This window comes from Ochlerotatus camptorhynchus, unplaced genomic scaffold (assembly GCF_037179485.1).
Source record: "Ochlerotatus camptorhynchus isolate MF236.1 unplaced genomic scaffold, CSIRO-AGI_Acam_v1.1 ptg000330l, whole genome shotgun sequence".
NCBI classification, from domain to species: domain Eukaryota; kingdom Metazoa; phylum Arthropoda; class Insecta; order Diptera; family Culicidae; genus Ochlerotatus; species Ochlerotatus camptorhynchus.
Genome location: NW_027040818.1, coordinates 16,999,262 through 17,012,718, shown reverse-complemented (window position 1 = coordinate 17,012,718; position 13,457 = coordinate 16,999,262). Strand labels below are relative to the sequence as shown.

At 44.3% G+C, this 13,457-nt stretch overlaps 1 protein-coding gene across 7 annotated transcripts in view; it reads right to left on the bottom strand.

Annotated features, from left to right (window-relative positions):
* Positions 1 to 13,457, bottom strand: part of CAP — a 401,038-nt gene that overhangs the window by 281,059 nt on the left and 106,522 nt on the right. For 2 of the 7 annotated variants that reach the window (XM_065230338.1, XM_065230337.1), the window contains exon 1: positions 1,347 to 5,472. The exons of 1 other annotated variant lie outside the window; for it this stretch is intronic. In XM_065230338.1, coding sequence (XP_065086410.1) covers positions 1,347 to 4,029 — 2,683 coding nt within the window. In that variant the 5' untranslated portion in view covers positions 4,030 to 5,472. Of the gene's footprint in view, positions 1 to 1,346; positions 5,473 to 13,457 lie in introns of those variants that run through there. 4 more of the 7 variants (XM_065230336.1, XM_065230339.1, XM_065230340.1 and 1 more) reach the window with 3 other exon arrangements.

Sequence of the window (13,457 nt, the reverse complement as noted above, 5' to 3'; positions counted from 1 at the left end):
TTTCAATCTAGACCTGAGGTCAGTGAAAACCAATAGCGCTCATCGGACTACCTCTAAGTTTTAATATTACCGAGAAAGTAACAGAATGCGATTGCTAAGCAAAGTTTAGCGTTGTCCCGTGAGGCATGAAGAATTGAAAGCTTCAATGGTTATAGCATAGACTAAAACCATAGAGGTAACTCTAAGACCAGAAGGTCCCGAAAAAACGTGCTCAACTTTTTGGCTCAGCTCTGGTGCTATCTTCGGTTCGATGCACCCCTCGAAACATAGGAAAATCCACGAACCCCTCCTTTGATCTGTCAAACTTTCATAGCGAATCAAAACAAACATACTGTAGTACTAGAATTTCGACTAGAATGGGGAATGCTTATAGATGTACTTGGGACCAATAGGCTAGTCAAGTTGTGAGCCAATTTTAAATCGTTAGTTTCCACCGGTTGCTAAAACTTAGACCAGGGAGTTCCGTTGAAACATGCTCAATCTTCGGCAAGCTAATTGTAGCACCCCTCGAAACGTCGGAAAATCCACGAACCCCTCATTAAGCTCTGTCAAATTTGTAGGGTGAATCAAAACAAATACAGATTCTAGTACGGGAATGGAGTACGCTTATAGATGTTTTTGGGACCAATGGGCTAGTCAAGTAATGAGCCAATTTAAAATCGTTAGTTTCTATTGATTGTTGAGGAACCTCTCGATTGTTTAAGCAAAATTGCGGAAACGGTGCCTAAATTAACTGAGTGAAGGGCGTCCCAGAATACAACGAAGGAAAGCAATTGCACGTAATTTCGTGTACTGACCAGAACTAGCCGTCAAACTGTGTATGTGGATAGCCTCAAATAATGATTTTCAAGCCATGTTTGTAATACGGATATTTCTTATACTTGGAACTTGGTTTCCCCTCTTTCTATACCTAAATAATATCCAAAATAAAAACAAAAACAAGCACAAAGAGAAAGACTGATCCACGGACATCTGGAATGAGCATTTTTCATAACTGTAAACGTTTAACTTTTATTATCAGGATTATCAACAAATAACAATTATTGCACTTCACAATCTTCTCCCATCTCGCGGGAATGATTTCCCTCTCTTTGGTCATGTAGTAACTCTTTATACATAAACGGACTAGTGTTAAACAGTAATCATATTAAAACCAAAATTAAAATCAAATAACACTTATACAATCAACATACACAGAAGAAAAAAAAAAGATCATGTTAAAAAATAATATCATTTCCTTCCAAACAACACACGACAAACACTCCAAACAACGATCCCAATGGCGCTGGCCAGCACCAGCAGCCCCGGTGGCCGCCGGTCGATCGCTCCATTGGACGATGACTCACCAGCTTTGTTCTTCATGTTGTTCATCGCGTCGTCCACGTCGTTGTGTTGTTGCTGCCTTTTGCGAAGCTCCTCCTCCTTCTTCTCCTCGTCCTGTTGCCGTTTGCGAATTTCGGCAAAGTTGGCAAACTCCGCCTCGATATGTTTGGGAATCGGTTTCCGACTGGCAATCGGCGTCGCCGGGGTGCTGTTCGGAGCTGAAGGACTATCGTCATAATCGCTACTGCCACCGTCGCTACCTGGGATGGTAAACTTCCGGCGGCGATCTTTGACTTTTCTCAGATACTCGTCTTCGAGGGTGGGGTCTTCCGGTGGGGTCGAAGTCGTTTGTGGGGGTGGAGGAAGCGGGATGGGTTCCGAGGAGGGTTCGTTGGAAGTTTTGGTAACATTGATTACTTTGTGCAGGCGGCGTGTTTCACGTTCTTCCATCTTTTGCTGCCATTCGCTGTAGAGCTGATCGTTGGAGGAGGATTTGGCAACACTGTTGGAGGAAGGTTTCGGTGCAGCTGCAACAGGTGGCGGTGGCTTGTTGCGTGGTGCAGCCGTTCGTTCCACCGCAAAGTCGTTCTGCTTGGAAACGTAGTAGGTGAGGTTTTCCGTTGAAGGGGGAGGAGCGGTGGCATGTGCCATCTTTGGCATCATGGTAGCCATTTGTCCGAGTTCCTCTTCGATTCGAGCCGCTTCGAGTTCGAGCTTGCGAAACTCTTCCTGCAGCTCGGCGTCCTTGATGCGGCTAATTTCGTTGCGTAGATCGTGCACCAGGGCGGCCCTCTGTTCCGGCGAGTGTTCCTTGGCCTGGGATTCGGATGGTTGACTTCCCCGGCGCCGTAGAAGTACCTCACCTGTAGTAGCGGTGGAGGAGCTTGAGGAAGCAGTGCGGGTAGCGGTGGTCACAGTTTCTTCCCTCAGCACGCGATGATCTTGAACGATTTCATAATTCAACTGGTCGCTTTTTACCGCACGTTCTATTTTGGTCGTCACCGCTGGTAAATTTTGCTGCTGCTTTTCGACGAAAGTGGGACGATTTTCCACACTGGCTTCCGCTGATGGCGGTGGCCGCTGCGAATCTTGTAGAAATTTCAAAAGAACACTTGACTCACTATCGTCGGCGGCTCTCTCGACCGCTACTGCATCGACACTATCTTGCGCACTATTCTGATCAGCATTTGAATAATCAGCTTCACCAGTATCACTGCCACTATGAATTTGACCATTTTCGCACGCCACAGTAGAACCGTCACTGGTAGCACTTTCTAGGTCTTCGTTTACGACGTCTCGACCTAGATTAGTCACGGCGGGCGGTGGCAATGGTTCAACTGTCACCGCCGTCGCAGTGGGCGCAGCAATGGCAGACGGCGGTGGCGGCGGCGGCCGCAAAGGAATAGGCGGCGGTTTTGGCACTTGCTCAGTTTCTTCTGTCATTTCGATTGTTTTGGGATGAACCCCACCGGAATCCCCGATCACCGGTCGATCTTCGATCGTATCACTACTGCTGGGACGATGAGTCACACAACAATCGATTGAATCGTTTTTGTCGCCTTCGGTCGTAGCGATGCACTCTTTCACCTCGATGACATTCCGATGCTGCGTCACGACGCCAGCACGATCAACACCCGCGAGTAGACTAGTGCCGGTGCGTTCGTCGTCGTACTCCCAATCCGACTTGTTGCGATCATTTTCGTGACTGTCACTAGTATCATCACCGTCATCGTCATCATCATTCTGCATAACTGCGTGCGGCTGCGTGAAAATTCTGCTCTCACGATTGTTGCCACCGACGTCGTCGTCGTCGTCGGCGTAATGGTTGTTGTCTTCCTCGCTGTAAACTTGCTCTTGTTCCTCCTCGATTTCCGCCACCGTTCCTATTTCCACGGTTTCAGACGTTGTTGCATCCGATTGAAAATCGATTTCATTGTCATTATCATCGCGATTCGGCGGTGGTGGTGAAGACGTTTTGCGGAACTCATTAGCGCCACCGCTGTCAATCTTGCCATTGTTGTTTATCTTATCTTGATCACGTTGAACTTCCACGACGTCATTCGGGGCGGGTTGCGATTCAGATACCGGCGATTGATCTTCGTCAAGGTCTTCAATGTCGGTCAGGTCGGCTAAACTGCTCGAATTCGACCCGAGATCGATGACCTCCACCTCGAGGATTTCCTCGGGGACGACTTCCGTTGTGCAGACACTGCGGTATTCCTCCGGGGCTGATTCGGCGATTTTGGCGTCCACGAGGACGCAGGTTGTTTGTTCCTGCTTCGGTTGAAGCAGTGTCTTCAGCAGGTTTCGTGATTTGGCCTTTTTGAAGCGTGCCTTCGGTCGCGGGAAGCAGAGATCCGGTTTTGGGGGTGATGGTCTGTTTTCGGAATCACTTACATCGCTGGATTCCTCGGCAATGACGTCCAAAGGGCGTTGATGGTGCGAGCTGCTGCTTGGGCTGGGGCTGTGTTGTTTATCCAGGGCGATGTCGTAGACTCGTGAAGATTCTCCCCGGTAGTCGGGTGGAACTTCGATGATAGAAACCGAAGGAGGACCCCTCGAGGTCAAGGCACGTTCCGGAAGTGTGGGTGGCGACTCGACACGGTATTCCTCTTCGATCTTGTTCATGGTTCTAGTGGAACTGGCTATCACTTCGTCGTCGTCGTCGCTTCTCGGCTGGCTACTGACGCACGAGGTGCACTTCATCGTTGTGTCTCAAATCGAAGATTTCCGTTTTTATCAATGTGTAAATCGTCTCCGACAGCGCCCACTGTCCGTTTTTCCTGACGGCAGAAGTTACCTCCATTCGCAATTGATACGCGAACACTGCTAGTAGCACCGAGTAGAACAAGTGAGCGAGCGCGATAGAGCGAGCGGGACGCCGCTAAATTACGAAAACATATGTGTGCAATATAAATTGTACCTCGAACCGGGTATTCTCAAATAAAACAAAACAATCTTCTCTATCTCTCACCAACACTACCGCGGCTGGCGACACTCTAGACGACACACCGACCGTTTGCGCAACTCCCGGTTGTCTACGATATCATTACTTCGTGCACGATTTGCGCATTTTAACATTTTGCACAAACGGATTCAACCCTTTTCCTCCCTTCAATCTTTTGACAGTTGATGGGTTTGTTTACACTAGTATACCGGCGCCGTCGACGCCGCCCGCGTTGCCAACGAAAACAAACCGCCGATAAATCACTCGTTCCGCGAGCTGTCACATTCGCGAAAAAAAACACCCGCGACACTTTCACACATTCGCCCGTCGAGCGACCCTTCGACGAGTAGAACCGGGGCCTTACTGCGCCTATCTGGCGAAATTTTGCACAATTTCGGTCCACTCAGATGGCAGTAGATACCTCTCGGGCCGTCTCTCTCTTGCTCACGGGCAAAGCGCGCACTTCATGATCATTTAGCGTCTCTTGATTAGATGGAGCACGATTTGCCACTTGAGAATTGAACCGCGCTATGCACACCGCATTTCCATCGCCACGCACCGAACCGCCTACTTCGGTCTAACGTCATCCAAATACTGCTGAATGAGCCGGATCCTCGTGGACGGTAATTTTTGAAAACACGGAAAAACAGATGCCCTCGCACTCATTCAGGGGGCACTCCAGTACAATCACGTAAATAGCTTCGTATCGAATTAGATCCCTCCACCTCCCGTGCTTCCGCTGGCCGCACCTTCCCCCATCGCGGGGATCCAATTTCGTGCTTGGTTTACTACGGCCAGGCACCTTCGCGAGTCAAGAAGCCACGCTATCTCAACGCTCTACCAAAAAAAAAAAAACAACCGAGCTGATAAGATTCTACCACCACACCGGCGAGACATTCTCTCGAAAATCACAAACAATTCTCTCCTACTGTGTGTCAAAGTGAAAGCCTGCATTGGAACTGGGAATAAGTGCCAATACTGCCGACGATGCTAGCACGTGACCTACTACCACGAACACCTTGACAGATTGACGGACGGACGAAAACAAAAGAACCAAAGTTCCAAAAACCGAATAAATCGAAATATCAATTAGGTAAAGTGCCGCTCCTATACCCAACTTTGGCTGTGTGTTCTAAATATATATATAGGAGGCAAGGTGGCTTTCCACCCATTTCGGTTGTTCCTTTTTCGGCATTCAAAAACGATGACCACGACGACGACGACAACGCTATCTACCGCTATCAGGTTACTGCACAACAACGACAACGAAAACAACGCCGGTGTGACATTTCAAATTTCATTCTCTGTTTGTTCTTTGCATGTAGCAGCTACAGTGAACACAAGTTCAAGTGCTCAATCCACTCACCCCCCGGATCCCCGTAGGTTTTTTTTTCTCCCTTCAACGTCAACGGTATTCGATCGTACAAAACCATCGTCGCCGGCCGGTCGATCAAAGTAGGCCTCACCGTCCTCGACGAATCAAAGTGAAACAGACATGGGTGGGGGTGGGGAGAGTGAATACCCGCAAAAATAGGAACCTACAAACGAGATTTTCCTTGTCGTGCTTCTCGATTTCAATGACGATCGGTTGTTGGTTTGTGTTGTTTTAGGTTTGGTTGGAAACCAGACGGATTATTGCGTACCCTGTCCCGGTTGGGAGTTCGATTACCGCTTGTAGCGGGATCGACAAGCGGTGAATCACTATCGAATCCCCGCTTTGGGCTTCTTTGTTTGAGCTGACTGTTTAGAGAATTCCCCACTATGAGGGAAGCAGTGCAAGATTCATGGTCTGGCATGGCAATTGGCAATGTAAACATTTGCTTCTCGCAAGGTTAAGGAGAATAAAAGTCGATCACAATGCGATCATTCCGTCTTTGTATCGCGTTTTACGATTTGAGGTACGGAGTAGAAATCTAAACACACTCAAGTTGATTTATAAACTTTCAAGCACACGTCACAAGGTTCTAAAGGGTGTCCACGATATAAATGGGTGACTCTAAATCATTCACCGAAAACCAACTGAATCATGTTTTTTTTCTTAATTTTCATGAAATGAAGTGCTTGACTTCACCAAAACAAATTAAATTACACGAGAACACATAATTCAAGCATTTAAAAATATTCTAGCTTGTGATGCATCAATCTCGGTTGGTCGATTTTTGTGCGACATAAGAATTGATATAAGTAAAATTTTGGCAACTTTTAGGCAGAAGAACTTTAAGGACGTTCCGAAAACTTCAGAGTGCATCCGAGAACATCAAGAACGTCTAGTACTGCTGGTAAATTGAAAAAAAAAAAAAAATGCTCGAAGAGTAAATTCCGTTAGCAATACGGTCACACTGGCGTGCACAGGGTGGGGCAAGGTGGGGGGCAGTTGCCCCTCCTTTTATAAATGAGATTTTTATTTTCATATTAACAAAATTATAATATAAAATAACTTAATTTCTTGATAAATTGATTTGAAGGTAAAATAACTTCATTTCATAAAATAAAGCCACTGAAATCCTTTTATTGCGTCAATTCCTGTGAGATGGTGCCTAAAAATTGCACCACAAAGGTGCATGAAATGGCAAACTTCAATTAAATTTTTGGGTTTAAAAAATTGCACCCTAGTGGTGCATACAAAAAAATTCTGGTGTAATTTTTTTGTCAGAGTGGTTCATGGAGAGTTAAACAAAGATGGTAAATTTAAGGTTGAAAAAATTCACCTTCGTGGTGGTTAATCGAAGAAATAGCTTTTTATTGAATATTTCTGGTGTAAAAATATCATCGAGGTGGGGCATGGAGGGACTAATCAAAATGAATAACTCTGGTGTAAAAATTGAATCACGCTAAAAATTTGGAGGAGCACATTTAACTGAAAATTTCTGGTGGAAAGTTCGCAACACTGTGTGAATGTAGAGGCAAAGTTTATTAATTTTCTGGTGCATAATTTACATCGTTCTGATGAATGCAAGCTTCATTGAAAATTTAAGGTTGGAAAATTTGCAGCATTCTGGTACATCAAGAGGCAAAGAATTGCACCACAAAGGTGCATGGTGAAACAAACTTCACTGAATATTTTTGGTGCACCGTTCTGGTGAATGAAGCATGATTTATTGAAAATTTCTGGTGCAAAATTTGCATTGCTCTGATAAATGAAATGAACGGAATATTTCTGGTGGAAACTTGCACTTGTCTGATAAATGAAGGCACAAGCTTTATTTAAAATTAATCTATATTGAAAATTTCTGGTGGAAAATCTGCACCGTTGTGGTGATTGGATGGGCAAGCTTTTTGGAAAATTTTGTGTCCTTAAATGTGCATCCTTCTGCTGAATAGAAAAACAAACTTTAATAATAATTTCTGGTGTAAAATTTACACCGTTCTGATGATTGGAGGGACGCTGCTTTACTGACAATTTATGATGAAAAGTCTGAAAATAGGGGCAAGCGTTATTTGGTGGAAAACCTGCAACATTCTAATGATAGGAGAAGCAAGCTATATTGAAAATGTCTGGTGGAAAATGGAAAAAGGAAATCTGCACCAATCAGAAGATTGGAGAAGCAATTGTTATTGAACATTAACGGTGGAAAATTTGTATCGTTCTGATCAATTGAAATGTTCTGGTGTAAAATTTAATGGGGGCAAGTTTGCATTGAAAATTTTTAATGCAGGATTTGCAACAATTTGCTACACGGAGAGGCAAGCTGAATTGAAAATTCCTGATGTAAAAAAAGCACAGTTGTGGTGAAAGGAGGGGCAAGCTTTATTGAACATTTTCTTGGGTTGGTATTCCAAGAAAATTCTGCTTATAATTTCTAGTGAATCCTGCAGATAGTTCCAAGATAATTCCGAAAAGAATACCGAATCCTGATGCATTCGGGCGTCTTAGTGGAATACCTGTATAATGAGAGAGATAGAGAGAGAAGGATTAGTAATTTCCATTTAATTCCACTACCTTATTTGCTTATCCTTGACAGATACGCGTATCTGTCAAGGATAAGCAAATAAGGTAGTAGAATTAAATGGAAATAATACCGACTAAAATGAATTTTGAGTGAAATCCCAAAGGGATTTTGCAGAAAACTTCAAGGGAGTACCGATAATTTCTAGCTCTAGCCGGGAATAATTTTGTTGAGGAAATTCTTCTGAAACTCTAAGGGAATTTCAGTTGCAAGGTGTTCTGAGTAAACGTCAAGAGTTCTTAACATAATTCCAGAGGACTTCTGAAAAGAATTTAAAAAGAGCTCACAGAGTTCTAAAAATATCGAAAAGAACCTCAAGGAATTCTGAGGATGGACTTTTACGCAACTGTACAAAGCTTAAAGACAGCTTTTGGATTCCCTAATTGAAAAGTGGGTATTAGTTTGCCATTGAACCTTGGTCTATTGTTGTCCTGCTAAAATTTCGTCTTAAATTCTTCTCTGAGAATTTCAAGTCATTTGTTACCGTGGTTAGAAAGTTTGTCCTTTATATCATCTTTAAAACATCGACATCGACATCGTCGATGTGGTTAAATTGCCAAATTAGCTAAATTAAACAGTAGGGAAACAGTGGTGGGAGAACAGCACCATCTTCCACGCACTTTGGAGTACTCCACATCTCCAGATTAAATGCACCATAGAAAAAAAATGCCCCTCCTTAACAAGGTTCCTGTGCACGCTAGTGTACGGTCCCATAGATTTGACAAAAATAACTTCATCCTATATGAAAGAGCTTCAGGACAGTTCCATTAACTACAGGAAGATTGCAAGAACTGTATAGTTGTTTACATAGTTACTTAAAGTCAAATATCAGACCTCAAGTGGTAATTTTATACGATAGATGAGGATAATTGGTTTTTATTATTTAGGTAGGTTCCGATTCAACACATTGCCGTTTTTATTTTTATACCTGTGTGACTTTTTACCTAGGATGTTTAGTACTCAGGTTAGATTAGATTAGTTTTTTTTTATAAATCCATTTATTTGTCAAGGCTCAAATGCGTTAACTTTGCGGAGCCGAATATTTTTTACATTAATATCATTTCTTACAACTAATGTTAGTAGAACGGGGCCGATTACTCTCGGCTTACTCGAGATTAGGGATTACATTTATTGATCATTTGGAGGGAGGACAAGCGAAAGCATTTTGAACTAATTTGAAACTTAAACGTAAAGGATGACTAAAACACAAAACATTAAACACATACATCAACAGCTTTAAGAAAGTCGTAAATAAGCATCATATAGTCGATATAACGGCAAGCCAAGACGTCTCTAATTGGCTTAGAGGGTTGTTTTCCTCGGACCCTAAGGGAATCACACAGAACGGATCTCGCCTCATGATGCAAGGAGCAGGACCAAACAACATGCTCGATGTCGTGATAACCGTTTCCACAGGTACACAAGTTGCTGTCGGTAAGCGTAATACGGAAGAGGTGGGCGTTTAATGAACAGTGATTGGACATGAGCCTGGACATTACACGAATAAAATCACGACTCATATCCAACCCTTTGAACCAGGGTTTGATCGACACCTGTGGGACAATAGAATGTAGCCATCTTCCCAGATCACCATCATTCCACTTTTGTTGCCAGTTGGCGAGGACTTGCTGACGAGAAATCGTGAAAAATTCGTGGTAGGCGATTTGTCGCTCGTAAATGTCGCCTTCCATAGCGCCCACCTTGCCCAGCGAGTCCGCTTTCTCATTGCCCGGGATAGAGCAATGAGAAGGGACCCATACCAAGGTGATGATATGCGAGCTGTTTGATAAAGCACTCAATGACGATCGTATTTCCTGGAGGAAATACGCCGAGTGCTTCATCGGCCTCATTGAACGCATAGCCTCCAGGGAGCTTAGGCTATCCGTAAAAATAAAATAATGGTTCAGCAACGTATACCGAACACGGCTTTTGAAGCTTGTATGAGGCGCTATGAAGATCGTGGAATACTCCAAAACCGGTGGACACATTTATCACCGACCCATCTGTGAAAAATCTCTTCTCGGTGGGGTATTTGTTCGCAAAAATAGTTGGGACAATCAGGGAACGGTGAGGCTCTAGAATTCCTTGAATCTCCTGCCTCATTGTGAGATCGAACGGAAGTACAACTGAAATGATGGGAGACAGCGCGATTGGGGTTGAACGAGGAGGGGCCGATGTCTAAAGTCATGTACTCGTAGTACAATCTCATGAATCGTGTTTGAGGATTCCGCTCTAGCAGCTTCTTAAAGTTTTCGATCACCAGCGGGTTCATGACTTCACAGCGGATGAGGAACCGGAACGATAAATCCGCAAAACGATTTGTTAAGGGGAGGACGCCCGCAAGAACTTCAAGACTCATGGTATGCGTCGATTGCATACAACCTAGTGCGATTCGAATGCAACGATATTGAATCCTTTGGAGCTTCAATATGTGCGTCCACGCCGCCGATTGAAAGCAAAAACTACCGTACTCCAAAATCGAGAGAATGGTGGTCTTGTAGAGTCTTATCAGATCTTCCGGATGGGCTCCCCATGAAGTGCCGGTAATGGAACGAAGGAAATTGATTCGCTGATGGCATCTCTGTCTCAGATACGCTATGTGTTTTCCCCCAAGTGCACTTGGAATCGAACCAGACACCTAAATACTTAAACGATATGCTGTGAGTGATTATGGGTAAGTTGAAGCTGAAACTGTGCTGGATAAAGCTTCCTAGAAAAAACAACCATCTCTGTTTTCTCCGGAGAGAATTCGATACCCAGATTCATTGCCTAAGTAGACAAATTATCCAAGGTATCTTGCAATGGTCCTTGCAGGTCCGGTGCTGTTGGTCCAACCACGGAAACCACGCCGTCATCTGCAAGCTGCCTTAGCGTGCAATTTTTGGTCAGACAATCATCAATGTCTTTGACATAGAAATTGTACAGGAGGGGACTTAAACATGAGCCTTGTGGAAGACCCATGTGGCTGATTCGTGCAATTTCCGAGTTGCCATCAGAGAAACTGAACCCATCTGCTGTTTTTCAGCATAGGCTAATTGGATTTCAGTTGAAAGCAACGCAAGGCAGTCGTTTGTCCCTTTGCCCCTACGGAATCCAAATTGCGTATCTGAGAGCAAGCCATTCGCCTCGACCCACTTGTCCAGACGAAGAAGAATCATTTTTTCTAACAGCTTCCGAATACACGACAGCATCGCGATGGGACGGTTTGAGGTAAGATCCGACGCGGGTTTACCGGGCTTCTGGATGGCGATAACTCTCACTTGTCTCCAATCATCCGGAACAATGTTGAGCTCCAGGAATCGCCTCTTTGTCTGAAAGGTTCTTGAGCAGGTTGAACTTGATTCGATCAATTCCCGGAGCCGAGTTATTGCATGAAAGAAGAGCAATTGAGAATTCTACCATCGAAAATGGGGAGTCCATGTCATCTTTTTCCAGTGGCGGATCGCGAGTGTTGCATCGAACCGGAACCGAATCGGGACAAACCTTACGCGCGAAGTCGAAAATCCACTCGTTAGAGTACTCCTTGTCCTCGTTGACCGACGATGCCGCGTTACGCATTCTCCTGCCGACATTCCAGAGCGTTTGCATGGAAGTCTCTCGCGATAGCCCTTCGACGAACCGACGCCAGTAACCACGTTTTTTGGCCCTGACCAAGCTCTTAAACTTTTCCTCTAGCTCCGTATATCGCTCAAAGTATTCGCGGGAATCGTATTTACGAAATTGTTTAAACGCGGTAGACTTCTCGTTATTCACGTCGGTGCATTCCTGGTCCCACCACACAGTGGGAGGACATTTGCGAATGGTAGTGCCAGGAACAGGCTTCGTTTGTGTTTGAAGCGTGCAATCCACTATGAGCCGCGATAGGAAGGAGTACTCATCCAACGGAGAAAGAACGTCGACCGATTCTGAACCATCACGGACCGCGTTCGCGTATTCTTCCCAATTGATGTTTCTCGTGAGATCGTACGCGATGTTGATTGGACACTGTGAAGATGAACCGTTGGAAATCGAAATTTTGATGGGCAAATGATCACTACCATAGGGGTCTTGGATTACCTCCCACATGCAATCCAATGATAGTGAGTTCGAACAGAGTGACAAGTCTAGTCTGCTCTCTCTTGCTGGAGGTTTGGCCATTCGAGTTACTTCACCGGTGTTTAGAATGGTCATATTGAAATCGTCGCATAGGTCATAGATGATGGTTGAGCGGTTGTCATCGTACAGCTCTCCCCAGCCTGTACCGTGGGAATTAAAATCCCCTAAGATCAACCGCGGCTCCGGTAGCACTGAGCAGATGTCAGATAGCGCTCGCCGAGAAACAGCCGTTCTAGGAGGGATGAAGGTTTTACCTCTAATATTCACCTGACATGCGACAATTTCAATACCTGACACTGGAGGAAGGTCGATTCTGTAGAATGAGTGTTGTTTGTTGACCCCTAGGAGCATCCCACCGTACGAATCTGCACGATCGAGACGGATAATGTTGTAGTCGTGAAGAGAAAGGTTAACATCTGGAGAGAGCCATGTTTCGCAGAGAGCAAACCCATCACAACAGTGTATGTTATGCAGTAAAAATTTGAATATGTCTAGTTTTGGTAAAATGCTTCTACAATTCCATTGAAGGAGACATACCGTATCATTTTTTGGAAAATTATCCATCGAAGGATACGAATGAAGCAATGAGGGGCCACTTGGAAGCAAATTGCTTCAGAAAAGGTTTCACGATTGGAAGATTAGATTAGTTGAGGTTAGATTTTGATAAGTTCTTCAGTGGAAATGGCACTGATGAAGACTGCACATTGTAGTCGAAATAAAAAGCTAATGAAAAACGCTGTCTTCTGCAAACATTTCAAGTAGGACACTGAAAAATTAACAATCAACCGAAGGACGGATTTAAATAAAATTTGCCTAATAATTCAGATTGTTTGGATAAATTCGATTCGCCTGCCAACATCATCCGATTTCATCCACTATTCATCGATAATCTTGGATGAGTCAACATTATCTATCCGTTTACTCTAATAAGTTTTAGAGTGTTTATGTTTCTGTCAGTGTCTTGATCGCACCTTGTGCATCCACTGTGTGATACTTTTAAATATTTGGCTAATGGAAACAAATAAAAACAACATTACCGATAGTTTAATCGGACCTATTCAAATACTGCTGTGAATTGCTCACACATGTGAACTCCGGTCGCGTTAATCTGCCTGAATAAGAGCGAAAACACCTCGGAAACCCCT